The sequence below is a fragment of the Narcine bancroftii genome, chromosome 4 (genome assembly GCF_036971445.1).
Source record: "Narcine bancroftii isolate sNarBan1 chromosome 4, sNarBan1.hap1, whole genome shotgun sequence".
Taxonomy (NCBI): domain Eukaryota; kingdom Metazoa; phylum Chordata; class Chondrichthyes; order Torpediniformes; family Narcinidae; genus Narcine; species Narcine bancroftii.
In genome coordinates, this window is record NC_091472.1 from 195596086 (window position 1) to 195615051 (window position 18966).

The following is an 18966-nucleotide window of genomic DNA, read 5'->3' on the forward strand; positions in this document are numbered from 1 at the left end:
AGGAGTTTCTTCCCATGTCTGTGTGGGTTTTCCCCAGGGCTCCATTTTCCTCCCACCGTTTGAAATGTACCGGGGCTGTAAGTTAATTGGGTGGCATAGACTCGAGGGCTGAAATGGCCTGTAACGTCAAAAAATTTAAAAAAGTTTGTGATAGAAGGGTTATGAGTTGAATGATCTTGCTGACCACAGACATCTACCTTCCACCTCTTGCTCCAGGATTATTGGAGGGTGCAAAAACATAAGAATGACTAGACAGGCAAAGTATTTTCACAGAATTGAGCAATCACCTAGTTTTAGAAATAAGAAAGTGATCAGCTTCCAAACTCCAGAAAATCTCCTACTCATGATACAGGGAACATGTGTTATATTAAACCTGGATTTAATGTATGTTTTAAAGTAAAACAACTGCTAAGGAATTATTCACAGAATATTAGAAGGCCCAGTACTTTTAGCTGGAGCTGCAGTTCACGTTCCTGTCAGCTGCTTCTCAAACTCCTCCTCGCTGATCTTTCCCTTCTTTAGCTTCTTTAATAATCTGGTGTCATTGAGAAGTTCATCAATATCCTCATCTCCCTCGTCTTCCAAATCTGATCCCTGTTTTAAAACAAAATGCAGTGGCTGCAAATCAATGAGTTTAAACAAAGTTAACTAATCATTCTCCCCCCCCCTCCCCAAAAAAAACTTGTATATTCCTCAGGGCTAGCAGCACTCGCACACTGTGGTTACTTTGCCATGAATGGTGCAAAATTAAAAACAGACAAATCACATTTTCTCAGCACAACATTCTGAAGATTGCAGATAAAGCAGAGCCTCAACAAGGTTGATGATGAAATGAGCTTGTTTCTTTGATCAAAACAGATTGAAGGGTGTCTGCTTAGAACAGAAGAATTTCTTTTGCCAGCAGGCAGTTGTGTAGGCCAGGTTATTGGATGTATTTAAGGTAGAGATTGTTAGATTCTTGATTAGCCAGGGCATCAAAGGTTGTGGGGAGAAAGTCGGGAAATGGGGATGACTGGGGAAAACGGATCAGCTCATAATGAAATGGTGGGGCAGACTCGATGGGCTGAATTGCCTACTTCTGCTCCTATGACTTGTGGACCTCATGGCGAAATGGCAGTGAGAAGTGCAGATCCAACTGGTCATTTATATCCAGCTTGAAGCCCAGATGATCTGATTAATTTGAATGCAATTGGAGTGATGTAGGCCAGGAGGTTAGAAAGCCATTTTTCTCCACATTCTTTCATTTTCAGTTGCCAGCTTCCACTATATTTATTCCTCATACTGAAGGAGATTTATGTAAAAACATGCAGCACCATGTTCATTCTAAAATTAACATTACACTGGCCTCTCAACCATGAATTAAGAGTTTAAAGCATTCATATTACTTTAAAGAATACCGTGACAACGATCCCCTGCCAATCCCACCCGAACCCTCACAAGCTCTGACTGCTGCACATTTCCCTTCTCAACCTACCTTCCTTTTGATCGCTCGCTTTCTCTTCTTCTCCCTCTTGGTTTTCTGCTTTGACCAGGGTTTATTTTTCAAAAATTTCTTTTTTGTTTCGTGTTGCTGCTGCTTCTCTGCCAACAACTTCTTCCTTTGTTTTTCTCTGTTTTTGTCTTTGTAACGGATAGAATCGGTGTCAATGTTCTCAGGGATAAAACCTGAAAAATGTTTTCCTCTCAACTCTGGCATCTTGGGAAGTTTAAGCAGAGCAAAGCCTCTGGCAATTGCTGCAAAATCGAGATCTGGAAAATAAATAATTGCAGAATTAATACTTGTGGTTCTCTGACAATGGATCAGACCGTGGAATTTATCATGGGACTTAAACTGTGAAACCACAGGCTGTGGGCTGCTGGTGACTGGGATTGAAGGACTCGCATCAGGCTGCGGATGCTCAAAACTGGCTGAAGGAGTACCAGGTATTGGAACCGAGGTGCGAGAGAGTGCCAAGGGTGCTGGAGGCTTCCTAGTCGTATTGGAGTGTGCATCTAAAACTCAGGTTGCCAATGGTTTAAACTGAAGGCTGTGTGGCAGCAGGAACACTGGAGGCAAAGTCACGGACATTCATTGACTCTGGGGGGGAGGGGGGAAACTTTCTTTTGCTTCTCTGGCTGCAAGGGGCACGAAAATTTCTGCTGATACCAAATCTTTGTGTCTTATGGTAGACAAAAGGAAATTTCCTGTCATATCACATTTTTCTGTTTTATTAGATGACAATAAAATAATCTTGAAAGAATCTGAAGTAAATTCTGCTGATAGCAAATCTTTGTCTTACGGTAGACGAAAGGAAATTTCCTGTCATATCACATTTTTCTGTTTTATTAGATGACAATAAAATAATCTTGAAAGAATCTGAGGTACCTTTGATGTGGATCACAAGGAAGGCACTGGAAATCTGAGAGGGCAGAGCAGAAAAGAGGAACAGAAAACTGGGGAAGAGGCACGAGAAGCAGAGATAAAAGGTATTGGAAGTTTGCTTTAACCTGAAGAGGCTGGAGTACAGAGTAACAGGGATAGAGGGGAAAGCTGCACCAGGGTGCAGACTGATATTGAGTGCATTGAATGTTGGAGTAGGCTCGAAGGTCAGTGTGATCTCCTGTACAGAGCTCTGGTCAGATCATTGCCCACCCACTTCATCCCCAAATTAAGTACAGTAAAAGCTCTGGAATCCAGCATCTATGGGGATTGGTTAATGCCAGATAAGTGAATTTTCCAAATGCTTGAGATTGCATGTTGGGTGGATTGGCAAACTAACGACGAGGTGTGCCAATTTTAAACTTCTGTATTTTTTTTTTACCTTTGTTTTCCACACCTTTTTTGCCAGTTGCTCAAGGCTACCTATTGCTTGAATTCCAGATTCACTATGTGTACAAATTTAAGCACTCTATCTTATGAGCAGAAAATGCTGCTCCCCCTGTGTTGTCAGAGTTGCAAAGCAAAGATTTGATGGATTGGCTTCAAAGTCAAATATTCAGGACTAATCCAATCGAGGAGTTTATGGTGATCAAAGTTTCTTTTTATCAAGTTCAGGCCAGTAAATACTGCACACTGGGGTGAGCAAAAGCCCCAAAAGGAATGAAAACAGGTGTTTGGAAATTTGCAACTCCACTGCCCCAACCACTTCCAAAACCAGCTGAATGCTGGCATTAAGATCAACTGCTAGAACTACAGTAAGTTCTTGTAAACCCTGAAGTGCCTTTCCCTAGCTACAGGCATCTATTCCAGGATCCTGGTATCACTTACATGGGTCCCAGTGAGCCAAGTGGTCTGTACAACTGCCCTCAGAAGTCTATCTTCCCCGTTACCTTTCATCCGGAATATCAAGTTGCATTCGTGCTTTGCATACGACTGAATGAAAGACACAAAGGCCTTCATTCCTTTTTCAAAGAAAGCTCGGTCATTCAAAGCCAACTTCTTCAGACTTGGCAACACATCCACAGACTCCTTCATCAGCTTCATCTCCTCCATTGGACACTAAATAGAGAACAACTCACTGAAACAACTCACAAACTCCAGCATTTTTAAGCTGTATGCTATGCATATACAGGTAAAATGAAGTACATGAATTTTATCTGCCCTGGAATTATAACACTTATTTATTTAACATAGTAAACATCCCCTCTGCCCTTCACACTGGTTTTGAAGATCAAAGGTTTAACAACAAGAACTAATTTTATCACAGCTACTACACAGAGCTGAAATCATTTCTTCTTATCCACAAATTTCCATTTTTGACTTTCACAGACATCATTGGGAGAAGCATAAATTCAGGACAGAAAGTGTTGTTATATAAACCCAACATCCCATAAAACATCCCTATTCCCATTGTGTCTCCCTTTTGCTTTGTCTTTCTATCTCCTTCCTTCGCCCTGTCTACTTTCCCCCAGCTCTGCATTCACAAAACCAATCTCCCCCACCCCCAATCAATTCTCACCTTTCCTCTTTCCTCCTATCTATGTCCAATTAACACCTTTTGTCTGTTGATCTGTCCTCTTCCGCTGCCCCCCACCACCCACTCCCTCTTCCCAGCTTTAAATTCAAGTGCCTGCTTTTTACTCATACCTTGAAGAATGAAACATCCATGGTATATCTTTACCTCCTACGAACGCTGTGAGACCAGCTGAGTTCCTCCAGTATTTCTGTTTTTACTACAATCACAGCATCTGCAGCCTTTTGTGTTTCATTCTATAAAACATCAGCAGGTCTCTTGGTCCCTTGGATTGATTCTGGTCACATCACATTGACCAGGAGGTCCAAGCCTAAATCTGATTACAGTATCATGCAATTTAAAATGTCAATGTACCTTTTGATTAATGGAGAGGAAGTTGATATAACTCATCTCCATGGGAAGCAGGAATACGAGGGCATTGCCATGGTGACCAATGCGAGCTGTTCGTCCACATCGATGTACAAAGGCACTACAGGAATAAAAACATGGCCTTTGAACACTCATAACCCACAGTACCAGACACTGGTGTCAACAAAGGTAGTAGCTGAAACTCTCTGGGATCCAACCACAAACCGTATTTCAGCACCTTTACGAGTGACATCAACAGAGCAATGCAACACCCCCACAGATATTCACAGTCAATCTTGGAAAAGCCCCCCAGGAGGAGTCACGTGATGGAGTAGTGGCCGGTAGAATACCAGCCCTCTTCAGAAAAGAAGAAAAAAAGTGAAGAAAAACCAAAGCCCCAGACACACAAATCACAACAAATAAAAAACACAAGGAGAACACCGACGGGAGGGGGGACCAGCTGTGGAGTGAAACTGCACAGCACGAACAGCTGAGAGATGCCCGACAGCAGGGCTCCCAGCTGAAAGATAAAGAAAGCAATGGGAAAGGGAGAGGTGAGAAAGAAAAAAGGAAGCAAGAGACACAACAGATAACCAGCCCAGACGAAGAGGACCAACATCAAGAAACCATGGAAAAAAAAGTACCCAACAAATAGACAAGCAGCTCAACAAGAAAGTCAGAAGAGACACAGATACAAGGAAGAGAAATAGAAGACACAAACCCAAGAGCAGACACAGAAGAAGAACACCAAGCTCTGCACAGAGGAATAGGAAGTAAAGTGAATGGACAGTACATAGATTAAAAAAAATTTCAAGAACAAATAAAAGCATTAAAAGAATGGTTGACACTAGAATTTAGTGAAATAAAAAGAAAAATGAAAAGTACAGAAGAAAAAATTTGTAGAATAGAGCTGGTCCTAACAGATGTGGGGGGGGGGGGGCGTGGCAAAATGGCATAGAATCTAGACATGTAATCTCGACCTCTCTGGCCAGACTTTTAAGAACCCGTTTTTAACTCTTTGTTTTCAGATTTAAATTTTTTTAAAACTTAGTTTAAAGTATCAAGGAATTGTATGGCTATTAATGGTAAAAAGATTAAACCTCAAGTACAGAAGAAACTACATTTTCGGAGTGTTGAAGATTTAGAGCCTAAACAGTCTGCTACAACTTCAGGTTTGCTTTCTTTCAAGCCTAAACCACAGAGATTGCCTGTGGGAGCTGAAAAAATGACTACTACTCACCAGAAGAAGGACATCACTGGAATTACCTGTTCTCAGAAGGAAGGTGCGTGTTCCCCCGATGTGGATCCTGATCCTGGCAGCCTGCCAACTTTAACGGGGGGGCACGCAAGAAGACCACTCCATTGCTTGAAATGTCTCAGGAAGTACTTCAATCTGAATATCTTGATCTCTTCCGTGAGTATTTACAACAACAACGGGTTGTGCGTGCGGGGGAAGAACAGCGTCGGCCCTCTGAGGAAGTCGGGGTGCCGTCGCTGCGAGTCCAGACCCGCAGTAAAACTGTTAAACTGCCTGTTGTTGAGATGCAGCAGGAGCTGCAGTTACCTGGTTCTGCCACTACGCAAGAGAAAGCAGGGCTGAGCTTTTCTGAATGACAATGTAAACAGCTAAGCCTTATCATTCAGCCTATGCTGAATGAAATGTCTCAAAGGCTCAGTTTGGAACTGGATACAGTTAAAATATATGTGGAAGCATCTTGTGAGGATTTTAAACAATTTCAGACTGATTTTTTGAAATGTCAACAACAAAAGGCTTTTAATACAGATAAAGTGTTGGAGGTGGAAGAATCCGTTAAAGAATTACGAGAATGTGAGAGGGAGTTAGAGAAGAAAGTAGATTATTTGGAGATCAAAGTAGAAGGAATAATGTGAAGATTGTTGGTTTGCCAGAAGGTATTGAAGAACAAGATCCTCTTCGTTTTTTTACTGAATGGATTCCACAAATACTGGGGCAGGAATTTTTCTCTGGAGGTCTGGTATTGGAAAGAGCTCATAGAGCCTTAAGAAGACGACCTCTGCCTGGTCAACCACCGAGACCCGTGATAATTTGATGTTTGAATTATTTGGACAGAGAAACGATACTTCGTCTTCGTCTAGCAGTGCAAAACGCGAGACAACGACAAGCTCCGTTAATGATTCAGAATAGTAGAGTTTTTTTTCTATCCTATTGAGTCAAGAGGTTATTCAGCGTCGGCGTCTATTTAATCCAGTTAAAGAAGTTTTGTGGCGTAAAGGTTATAAGTCTACTTTTCCCTATCCGGCAGTGTTGAAGGTGTTTTGTGGAGACTTTCATTCTCAGTTTTTTGAGAATGAGCGTGAAGCAATGATTTTTGCTGACTCGTTGCCAGATGTAAGAGGACAAAGACGTAGCCCACCATTGTCTCCTAAAGAAAAATCTGGTTGTTCTGGAAATGGAAGAAACGGCAGAAATGGGAATGGAAGGAGTCCGTTTCCTTGAAATGGGGTCACTGAGTCTGGAATTTCTTGGATGAATAGAAGAACTTTTTTATTTTTATTTTATTTTTATGTCATTTTGATATCTTGTTGTTATTTTTTGTTTGGCTGGGGAGGGAGAAATTTGCTCTATGTTCTACCAGTCATCAGCCACTGGTGGGTGATCCACACCCAACTTTTGTTTAGGGATTACTACCTTTTGGTAGTTTTTTTTTGGGGGGGGGGTTCTTTTTATCTTTTTTAAAATTTTCATTTTATTTAGACTTTAATTTGTGGTTTCTTTTTCTCCTATTGGAGGGCCTATTTACATTGATCTGAGTCTTTACATATTGATATTATTAGTTTTTAGTAATATTAGTGGATGTGTCAAAGTTGAAGTTTGCTACTTTTAATGTTCAGGGTTTAAACAGTCTGATTAAGCATAAACGTATTTTTATCAAGTTCGATCTTTGGTAAAACATCTGTTCGGTCGAGATATGATTTTACCTGAAATGATTAAATTTGAGACTTTTGGCATAATGAGATGAAATATTGTTTAATAATGGAAAAAATTACATATGTTTCACAGATAATTATAGTTTTTTTTATTAATAGGTGGTTGTTATATTCAGAATATTTACATTTTGAGTTATATTGACTAGATTTTAATATGTATGCTTTACTTTTCTTTATTTTTTTCTTTTTTCTTTATGGCTCTCCTTAGGAGAGTTGATTGAAAGGGGGGGTGGGTTTCTTTCTTTTTTTTTAATATATATAAAATCTAACGTTCATGCTTTGTTTATTGTTATATATGTTACTTATTATCTGTATTTTGAACGAATAAATAAAGTTTTTAAAAAAATAACAGATGTAGGGAAAGGATTATAAAATGTGGAAGAATGTGTAATGGCAGTAGAAATGGAAGTGAACAACTTAAAAAGAAAACTGGAAGAAAGTAACAAAAAAGTTAAAGAAACACAGGAGTTGTTAGCTCAGAAGATGGATATATTGGAAAACTATAGTAGGCGAAACAATATAAAGACAGTGGGCCTTAAGGAAGATGAAGAAGGCAAAGATATGAAAGAATTTATAAAAGAATGGATCCCAAAAGTCCTGGGAATGCCAGAAATGCAGGAAGGAACGGAAATAGAAAGGGCACACAGAACATTAGCCCAGAAACCACAGTCACAACAAAAACCAAGATCCGTTTTAGTAAAATTTCTGAGATACACGACAAGAGAAAATATATTGGAGAAGGCAATTAATAAAATTAGAGAAGACAAAAAAAAACACTGGAATACAAAGGTCAAAAAAAAAATTTCTACCCAGACAAGTTTTGAGCTCCTGAAGAAGAGGAAGGAGTTTAACGCAGCAAAATCGATCATGTGGAAAAAAGGCTATAAATTTATGTTAAGATATCCAACGGTGCTTAAAATAGTTATCCCGGGGCAGCAAAACAGACTGTTCTTAGATCCGGAGAAAGCATGAGAATTTGCAGAACACCTGCAGGACAGAAAGAGAGAATGTAACAAAAACAAAGAATGACAAAAAACTACATATAAAGATGTAAAAATAATGTATAAGTAAGAACTAAAGGAGGGAAGAAAAGTGAAGTAAGGGAGAAGGGGGTAGGAAAAAAAAAGAAAAGAGGGGAGAGAATAACAGTCACTGTGAAATCAGTTGACACTTGCGAACGGGTTCGCAGTCCAAATGGAGAGGGGAGTTGTGGTTGCGCGGCAAGGGACAACTCGAGAGGGGTGGACACTTGGGGTTAAGGGAATTTTAGATGTGGGAATGGTTGAGACATTTTATGTTTTAGAAGTGTTGTTATACAGTGCGTTCAAAAAAAGAAAACTGAGAAATGAAAATGGAGAAAAGGGGAAAGGTGGTGGTGAGGAAGCGGAAATTAAATGTAAACAAAGTATGAGATGGCCATGTTGAACTATATGACTATAAATATTAATGGAATACATAACCAAATCAAAAGGAAGAGGCTATTAAATTTACTGAAAAAAGAAAAAAATAGATATAGCATTCGTGCAGGAAATGCATCTAACTGAAGTGGAACACAATAAATTAAGGAGAGATTGGGTAGGACACGTAACTGCAGCATCATATAAATCAAAAGCCAGAGGTGTAGCTATGTTAATCAATAAAAATGCACCAATCAAAATAGAAGAGGAAATAATGGATCCAGTAGGGAGATATGTAATGATAAAGTGTCAGATATATTCAGAACTCTGGAATTTGGTCAATATATATGCACCTAATGAAGAGGATCAAATGTTTATGCAAGATATTTTTTTGAAGATTGTACATACGCAGGGGAATATATTGATAGAAGGGGACTTTAACCTTAATTTGGATTCAAAGATGGATAAAACTGGACAAAAGACTAGTAGAAAGAACAAAGTAGCCAAATTTATGGTTAAATCAATGCAGGAAATGCAACTTTTGGATATATAGAGGAGGCAACACCCAAAGGAGAAGGAATACTCATATTATTCGTGTAGACATAAAACATACTCAAGTATTGACCTATTCCTGTTGTCAGCCCATATCCAAGGGAGAGTTAGGAAAACAGAATATAAAGCTAGATTGTTATCAGATCACTCACCTCTGTTATTAGCAATAGAACTGGAGGACATCCCACCAAGAACATATAGATGGAGATTAAACTCCATGCTACTTAAAAGACAGGAATTTAGAGAATTTATTGAACGTCAAATTAAAATGTACTTTGAAATAAATACGGAATCAGTGAAAGACAAATTTATATTATGGGATGCAATAAAAGCCTTCATCAGAGGGCAGATAATAAGTTATGTAACTAAGATGAAAAAGAACTACAATCGGGAAATAGAACAATTGGAAAGGGAAATAGTAAGTACAGAAAAAGAACTAGCAACAAGGGAAGATACAACAAAAAGAGAATTGGCGTACAAAAGAATAAAATATGAAACACTACAAACGTATAAGGTGGAGAAAAACATAATGAAAATAAAGCAGAAGTATTACGAGCTAGGAGAAAAAATGCACAAAATACTAGCCTGGCAACTTAAAACAGAACTAGCTAAAAGAACGGTATAGGCATCAAGGAAAAAGGACAAACAAATTACATATAACCCAACAGAGATTAATTAAAACTTTAAAGAATTCTACGAACAATTATACCGATCTGAGAACGAAGGGAAAGAAGACAAAATAGATGAGTTTCTTGCTAAAATTGAACTACCGAAATTGCAAGAAGAGGAGCAAAACAAATTGATAAAACCATTTGAAATAGAGGAAATACAAGATATATTAAAAAGCTACTGAACAATAAAACGGCTGGGGAGGATGGACTCCCAATAGAATTCTATAAAACATTTGAAGAGTTATTAATTCCTTCTCTCCTGGAAGTAATGAACCAGATAGAAGAAACACAAAACTTGCCAGATTCATGTAAAACAGCTATAATTACCAAAGACGGGAAAGGACCCACTAACACCAGCATCATATAGACCAATATCTCTACTTAATTCAGATTATAAGATAATAGAAAAACTATTAGCAAACAGATTGGCCAACTGAATCAAAAATAGTAAAACAAGATCAAACTGGATTTATTAAGAAAAGACGAACAGCGGATAATGTCTATAAGTTCATTAATTTAATCCATGCAGTTCAAGGAAATTAGATACCAACAGTGGCTGTTGCTTTAGATGCAGAAAAAGCCTTTGACAGGGTAGAATGGAATTATTTATTCAAAGTATTACAGAGGTTCAACCTACCAGAAAAATATATCAATTGGATTAAAGCATTATATAAGGGACCATTGGCGATGGTGACAGTAAATGGATATGTATCGAACCAATTTAAATTAAGTAGGTCATCTAGGCAAGGATATCCATTATCTCCCTCACTGTTCGCTTTATCAATAGAACCATTGGCAGAACTGATAAGAACAGAAAATAAAAGGGATAAAAATAAAGGAGAAGGAGTATAAAATCAGTTTATTTGCAGATGACATCATAGTTCTTAACAGAACCAGAAATATCAATAAAAGAACTACATAAGAAATTGAAGGAATATGGAGAAATATCAGGGTACAAGATCAACGCAAATAAAAGTGAAGCGATGCCAATCAGTAATGCAGATTACACGGAATTTTTTTTAAAATCACCATTTAAATGGCAAACACAAGCAATCTGATACTTAGGTATTAGGTTAGATAATAATCTAAGTCATCTATACAAATTAAATTATCAGCCATTATGAAGAAATTACAAGATGACTTAGAACATTGGAAAGATTTACCACTAACACTGATAGGAAGGGTAAATTGCATTAAAATGAACATCTTCCCAAGGATACAACACCTATTTCAATTGTTACCAATTCCCTTAACAGAAAAATTCTTCATTGAGCTAAAGAAAATAATAAGGAAATTCTTATGGAAAGGGGGGAAACCGAGGATAGCGTTAGATAAATTAACAGAGTGGTACAAACAAAGTGGTTTGCAGCTACCAAACTTTAAGGATTATTATAGAGCAGCACAATTTAAATATCCATCAGATTTTTATCAAACAAGGGAAAAACCAGATTGGACCAGGATAGAGCTAGATAAAATAAGGGAGAAGGTACCAGAACATATACTTTATAAATGGGATGAAAAACTTGTGCAACATAGAAGTTCACCAGTACTGTACCATCTGCTCAACATTTGGAAGAAGATTCACGTAAAAAGGAAAAAAACAAATTACCAACTACCAAAATTATTATTGATGCAAAATCAACTAATACCTTTCACAATAAATAACCTTTCCTTTAGAGGATGGGAGAGAAAAGGGATTAAAAGAACAGAAAATTGTTTTTTGGGAAATAATTTATTAACATTTGAACAAATGAAATACAAATACGGAATAACTCACGGTACAATATTTGCATACCACCAACTGAAAGCCTACTTAAAGGCTAAATTGGGAAATAGACTGAGATTACCAGAAGGAAGCAGCTTTGAATATGTGATTAGATACAATGATAATTAAAAGATTTATAACAAACATGTACATCAAACTGCAAGAGAAAGAAAATGATGAAGTAAGCTATAAACCCAAACAAAAGTGGGAACAAGATCTAAACATAAAGATAAAAAATGAAATATGGGAAAAGGTATGCTCCAGAACTATGAGAGATATAATAAACACAAGGTTACGCATGATACAATATAATTGGTTACACAGGCTATATATCACGCCCCAAAAGTTAAATAAACGGGACCCAACAGTATCAGATAGATGTTTTCGCTGTAAGAAGGAAATGGGAACAACAGTAAATGCAAGTTGGGCATGTGAGAAAGTGAAAAAGTTTTGGGAAGATCTAAATCAGGTATTAAATAAAATCACAAAAAGCAACATACCAAAAAATCCAGAGATCTTTCTTCTAAGTAATATAAGTAAAGAATTAGGCCTCAAAATGGATGAAGCGCAAAAAAGCTGTAGCAAACAAATGTATATCAACTTGGAAATCGGAAGAGAGCCTAAGAATACAGCAATGGTACATGGAAAGGAATAAATGTATTCCGTTGGAAAAAAATAACATAATTTAAAAATTAAAGTCACATTATTTGAACAAATTTGGGAACCGTACATGGAACACAACAGAGAGGGCCTACCGCGGACCTCCACCCCCTAAAATGATAGAATGAGAAGAAGACGAAATGAATTGACCCAGTGTCAATTGATGACACAATTTTCTTGTTTATTTTCATTGTGTGATGACATTGTTTAATGGGTTTATTGTATTGTACATGTTGAACGTTTATTGGTTTAATGGCACATTTGGTGGTGGGAAGGAGGGAGGGGGGAAAAGGGGAGAAAATGACATTGTATATATTCAAGAGGGAAATGTTTGTGTGTATTTTGATTAATATGGTTCATGGTGTGAAAAGAAAAATTTTAAAAAAGAAGAGCCCCCCAGGACACATTCCAACCACCAGGCAATTTAATGTTTACGGACTAATTTTCAGGATAGTTTTCATTCTGAATGTAGTCAGTTTCTCATTAGGCCCCGTAGATGCGATAAAGTAACTGAGTTTAAGTACCTGGCACTGCTGGGAGGGTCGTACTGCAGAACCCAGTCAACTTCTGGGATGTCAATACCACGAGCCATGACATCAGTGCAAACCAAAATACCACTAGGAACAACCAGAGAAAACAGTCAATGTGTTGAAGGAGAACTAGATTGCTGTCCTGAGAACAATTACCCTGGGATTGCAGTCCCTGATTTAAGCCACTAACATTGAAAGCAGCAGGGTACTCGTTGACATGTCCATCACCTACCACCATTACTGGCTATGTGTTTTACAGTAGAGTCACAGAACCACAAGTCAGGATGGCACAGTGGAGCAGCTGTTAGCTCCAGACAATGCTCATCCAGGACACTGTGCGCACTCTATACATTCTCCATGTGGCTGCTGTGGGATCTCTCCCTGTGACAGTGGATAGATTGGTATGTTAATTGGCAGCTGTAAATTTTGCCTAGTGTGCAAATAAGTGGGAGAACCTTGGGGGAGATGAAGGAGTGGTGGGAATAAAAATAGTTGATGGTTGAGGGGCTTGTTTCTATCTCGCTCTCCTCTGATACATCAATCGAACCACGTCTCGTGTGCTGTCTCTTTCCATTTCAGTTCAGCTCTGTCACTTTTTCCCAGATGAATGAATTTGTTTCCTTCCACACATCCCAGGGCAATCTCCTGCTAAAGGCAGCAGGTGCTGGCTGTACATGTGCAGACTGCTCAGTGCAGTCAGGGTTCTGCTTGTAATGTTCAGCAAGATATTAATTGGTGAGTTTCAGATTGGGAATGGAAGATTTCACCCTGTTCATTCCCCTTATAGGGGCCACAATATTGCAACACTGCTTCATCTGAAAGCAGTTTACAGCACATGCCACCAGCTGATGGGCTTGTCCAGTGAGATCTGCACATAGCACGAGAGGTAGGGTAACTGCAAGCATGCTTTTTCCCATTGAGGTTGAGTGACACAAGAACTCGAGGACACTGGTTAAGGGTGAAAGAGGAAATGCTGAAAGGGAACATCAGAGAGAGCTTCTTCACACAGAGAATGGTGAACGTGTGGAACGAGCTGCCAGCTAAAATGGAGAATGTGTGCTCCATTTTGACATTTAATAATAAATTTGGACAGGTACATGGATGGGAAGGGCATGGAGGGCTATGATCCAGATTGGAGCCAAGGGGAGAGAGGGCCATTCACAGGCATTGCCCCCCCCCCCAAAAGAGTTATTGTGATCCTCCACCCACTTGCGGCCATCACCCCTCCCCCAAATGAGGTATTGCTAACCCCACTTCCATTCGCAGCACGAGCATGCGTCTAACGTCTTGTGTCACTATCCACGCAATATAAGCAGCACATTTCTCTGCTACATCGGAGGGATGGTGAGGATCATGGTAGACAGGTAGGCACACCCCCGCCCTCCCCCCCCACCGCTGAGTGAGTTTTCAAGTGTCAGATTGTGTCCCCCATAGTTACTCTAATGCACCCCCTGCTAAGACATTCTGGCACTAACACTGGTCTGGGTGCAGGTTAATGGGACCAGGCACAATATTAGTTCAGCAGAAACTAGGTGAGTTGAATGGCCTGTTTCTCTGCTGTAGTGTTTCTGTAAACTTAAACCATTACCTTTCAAGCTGCCGAAACTCAGTGAAGATCTTTTGACGTTTCTGCTTCATTTTTCCATGGATACACATGATTCGGACATTCTTCACCACCTTCTCCAGTCCGTTCCCATGATACTCCACACAAGCACAAGTACTGAAACAAATCAGCACCTCTATTAAACTTGGCAAGGATACGGGGGCCTCATCTATCCAATCTTCAAAACATCATGATATTCCCATAGATTCACACTCCTGACAGAACAAGCGCATTTCTGAGCAGTAAATATGAGCACAAGACATTGTTATTCTGTCAGTAATCTCAATCCTCACTCTGCACTCCAGTACAGTAAGGTGAGCGAGAGCTTGCACGTTTCTACCTGTGTGTTGTGTGCAAGGTGTGCTCTCACAGAATTTGCAGATATTTACCAGGATGTTGCCTGGATTAGAGAACATGTCTTATGAAATAAGTTTGACATAGGCTTTTCCCTTTGGAGCGACGAAGGATGAGAGGTTACTTAATGAAGGTATAAATGATTACAAGGGGCATAGACAGGGTGGACAGCCACCACCTTTTTCCTGTGACGACAATTGCAAATACCAGAGGGCATCTGTTTAAAGTGAGAAGTTTTGGGGAGATGTCAGAGATAACAGTTAGTGGCAGTTAGCATGACACTATTACAGCGCCAGCAACTGGGGTTCCAATCCAGCGCTGTGTGTAAGGAATTTGTACATTCTCCCCGTGACTGCCTGGGTTTCCTCCAGATGTTCCAGTTTCCTCCCTCCATTCAAAACATACCAGTTTGTAGGTTCATTGGGGCATTTGGGGGCATGGATTTGTGGGACGGAAGTGCCTGTCACCATGGTGTATGTCTAAACATCTAAATTTTATTTATTTATTTATTTAGACACACAGAGTGGTGAGTGCCTGGAATGCATTGCTGGATATAGTGGTGATGGCTGGTACAATAGGGACATTTAAAAGACTTTTAGACAAGTAAGTGGATGCAAGTAAAATAGAGGGTTATGGGTAAGAGTCAGTGAAGGGTTAGATTGTTGTAGAGTAGGTTTCTGGAGCAGGTCATGGGCCGAATAGCCTATAATTTGCATTAATGTTCTATGTTCAAATTTATGTGGGCAAATATTCACTCATGTTTCCTGTCACACACGTAACCATATAACCATTTACGGAGTGGAAACAGGCCATGTTGGCCTTTCGAGTCCGCACCGGTTCACTGATTTTGTGCGCCCTCTTCAGGCATTGGTCCCGGTAGATCTTCATTCAATATGTTAAACAGGTTAAGACTTTATTCCCTGGAGTGTAGAAGAAGGAGGGGAAATTTGATCAAAATTATGAGGGGAATAGACAGAACAAATGTAGATACACTTTTACCACTGAGGGTAAGTGAGATACAAACCAGAGGGTGTAAGGTTAGGGGGAATTCTTCACACAGAGAGTGATGGGAGTGTGGAATGACCTTTAACATTGCAGGTACATTTTTAGTTTGATAAAGTTCAAATACTCTGATTTATTGCAACAATATGCTTTCATGTTCCCAACTCAATGACTTACAAGCCAAAATTTGCCAATGGGTATTCCACAACAATATAGAAAATAGGCGACGGTTCTCAACAGTGTGGAGGAACAAATGGATCCTGGGCAAGTGGACAGAGCGGCCAAGAAGCTGCATGGTGTGCTGGCCCCCACCAGCAGAGGAACTGAGTTCATGCGCCATGCAGTAATGTTGCAGCTCTATAAAACCTTGCGAAGTATGGATGGGAGGGATATGGATGCAGGTCAGTAGGACTAGGCAGGTTCAGGCTAGAAGGGCCGAAAGGCCTGTCTTTGGGCTGCAGTGTTCTACGGTTCTACATTTTATAGAGCTGGAAGAATTTAACAACCCAGCACTATCCAAAAGTAAAACACGAAAGTCTTCAGACACTATAAGATGGCATGGCTTCATAGTACAGAAAATCGTGATACAGACTATTTTCTAGGAGTGTAATTCCTCCCCCCATGATGTGGTAGTCGCCTGTACATCCAGGTCTGCAATCGATATGCGTATAGATAAGCGGAAATGCAAGTAGGTTTTTTCTACTGAAGTTGGATGAGATACAAACCAGGGGACACGGGTGAAGAGTGAAAGGGCAAAACTTTAGGGGGGACATAAGGGGGAATGCTTCGCGCAGAGTATGGGACGAACTGTCAGCTGAAATGAATTTTAACGTTTAAGAAAAAATTTGGATAGATACATGTATGGAGGGATATGGAATGGGTTGCAGGTCATTGGGACTAGACAGAATAGTTCAGTACAGACTAGAAGGGCTGAAGGGCCTGTTTTCTGTGCTGTCATGTTCTCTGATGGATAAGAGTTTTGGCCACAAGCGAAATGAGAAGATATTGGGGTTGGATAGGAAAATGGATGTGACCAGGTTCCAGGAATGGAATAGCAAAGCATGGCTCTAATAATAAGAGCTGCAAGCACCCGGGTGAGGGAGGAGGAGTGGGGGCAGGTACCAGAGAAGGCTGCGGTGTTCTTAACCTAGGCAATGAATTACTGTCAAAAATTCAGTGACCACAGCAGCGGACCAGTGTGAGGCTCTGCAGCTGAAGAACACTTCAGGTAGCGGGCTGTTAATGACTCGAGACGAGGAATCCATGTAGGCTGCGGGCTGCTGTCGACTGTGGTCAAAGGTCTCACACCAAGCTGCAGACTGCTGGAGACTGGCTCGATACTAGCCGAAGGGTTACCAGGTATTGGAACCAGTATGCGAGAGGGTGCCAAGGGCGCTGAAGGCTTCCCGATCGTGGATCAGGAGTCTGTGCAGCTGCGGAGCCTGCGGGAGGTGCTGAAGGCGAATCCATGGAAACTCAGTAACTATGAAGGGACTCTGTTTTGCTTCTCTTTCTCTGACTCTAAGGGGCACAGGGCAATTTTTGTTTATGATGAATCTGTCTGCCTTTCGGTAGACTAAAGACCATTTTGTGTTATATCTGTTTCATTACATGACTCTAAAATAATTTTGACTCTTGCTATTTATGATATCTTGCTCTGTGTAAGTGCACTGTAGTTCCACACAAATCATATTTTAAGCCAGTGGTTGTCCTGGAACCTGTGATTAAGTGGTCAATTCTGATAGCAAATTAACAGTTCTATGTTGAGTTTTTGACATCACCAAATCAACATTTAGAAAACTGGAGATATATTTTTTATTATCTTTTAAAAATAGACAACACCCACCAATGTTAGACCAAATTGAGATAAGAAGCATAATTTATAAAAACTCCAATAACTCATATGCACTCACACAGAATAAATAAAACTGGATGAAAAAAATAGGTGGGTGGGTTAGCACGTTGGCAGATGATACAAAAATTGGTAGAGTTGTGGACAGTGTGAATACAAGGTATAGATCAGTCACAGATATGGGCAGTGAAAGGCAGATGGAGTTTAATCTGAGCTGGTATACTTTGTGATGTCAAATGTAAGGAGAATGTATACAGTTAATGGCAGGAGTCTCAACAGCATTTATATGCAGAAGGATCTGGAGAGTCAGGTCCATTGATCGTTAAAAGTGGTCAGACAAGTTGATTGGGTGGTAAAGAAGGTGTATGGTATGTTTGCCTTCATTGGGCAGGACATGGAGTATAAAAGTAAAGAATTCATGTTACAGATATATAAAGCTTTGGTTAAGCTGTACCTGGGATACTGTATGCAATTTTGGATGACCCATTTCAGGAAGGATGCAGAGACTTTAGAAGTGGTTTGCTTTGAGAAGAACCAAACAGTGCCTACTAGAATCCCTGAAAAGGCTGAGGACCCTGTAATATCTGTCTCTGAGGGCTACGTCAGAACAACATTCAAGAGGGTCAGGCCCTGACAGCATATGTGGCAGGGTAGTGAAAATCTGCGCCAACCAACTAGCCGGAGTGTTCACGGACATTTTCAATCTCTCATTGTGGCAGAGGTTCCCAAAAGGGCATCAATCATCCTGGTACTCAGGAGGAGTAGCATGTGCTGTCTCAACAACGACCATGATGAAATAGTTCGAGAGGCTGGTCATGGTCAGAATTAACACGTATCCAAGTAAAGATCTGGACCCACTGCAATTCACCCATCATCGCAATCGCTCCATGTCAGAAGCAATATCGTTAGCTCTCCACTCAGCTCTAGTTCACCATGAAAACAGCAACTCATTCATACGGCTTCTCTTCATCGACTACAGGTCAGCCTTGAACACCATTATTCCCTCAGTGCTGGTCAAGAAGCTACAAACTCTAGGCCTCTGCACCCCCCTCTGCAACTGAATCCTTGACTTTCTCATTGGATGACCACAGTCAGTATGAATTGGAACTGTAATTATTAACAGAGGCACATCCCAAGGGTGCGTATTTAGCCCACTGCTCTACTCATTATACACCCATGACTGTGTGGCCAGGCACAATTCTAATGCCACCTACAAGTTTGCCGATGTCACCACAGTTGTTGGCAGAATCACAAACTGCAATGAGGAAGTGTACAGGAGGGAGATAGATCAGCTCGCTGAGTGGTGTAAGGA

The 18966-nt window shown here is 40.1% G+C and overlaps 1 protein-coding gene across 3 annotated transcripts in view; it reads right to left on the minus strand.

The window, feature by feature from the left end:
• Nucleotides 1-362: 362 nt before the first annotated feature.
• The window catches only part of ddx55 (DEAD (Asp-Glu-Ala-Asp) box polypeptide 55), a 43300-nt gene continuing 24696 nt past the window's right edge, over nt 363-18966 (minus strand). For all 3 annotated transcript variants that reach the window (XM_069933493.1, XM_069933494.1, XM_069933492.1), the window contains 6 exons: nt 14432-14563; nt 12838-12930; nt 4308-4422; nt 3310-3478; nt 1475-1749; nt 363-594 (listed from right to left, as the gene is read on the minus strand). In XM_069933493.1, coding sequence (XP_069789594.1) covers nt 466-594; nt 1475-1749; nt 3310-3478; nt 4308-4422; nt 12838-12930; nt 14432-14563 — 913 coding nt within the window. In that variant the 3' untranslated portion in view covers nt 363-465. The remainder of the gene's footprint in view (nt 595-1474; nt 1750-3309; nt 3479-4307; nt 4423-12837; nt 12931-14431; nt 14564-18966) is intronic.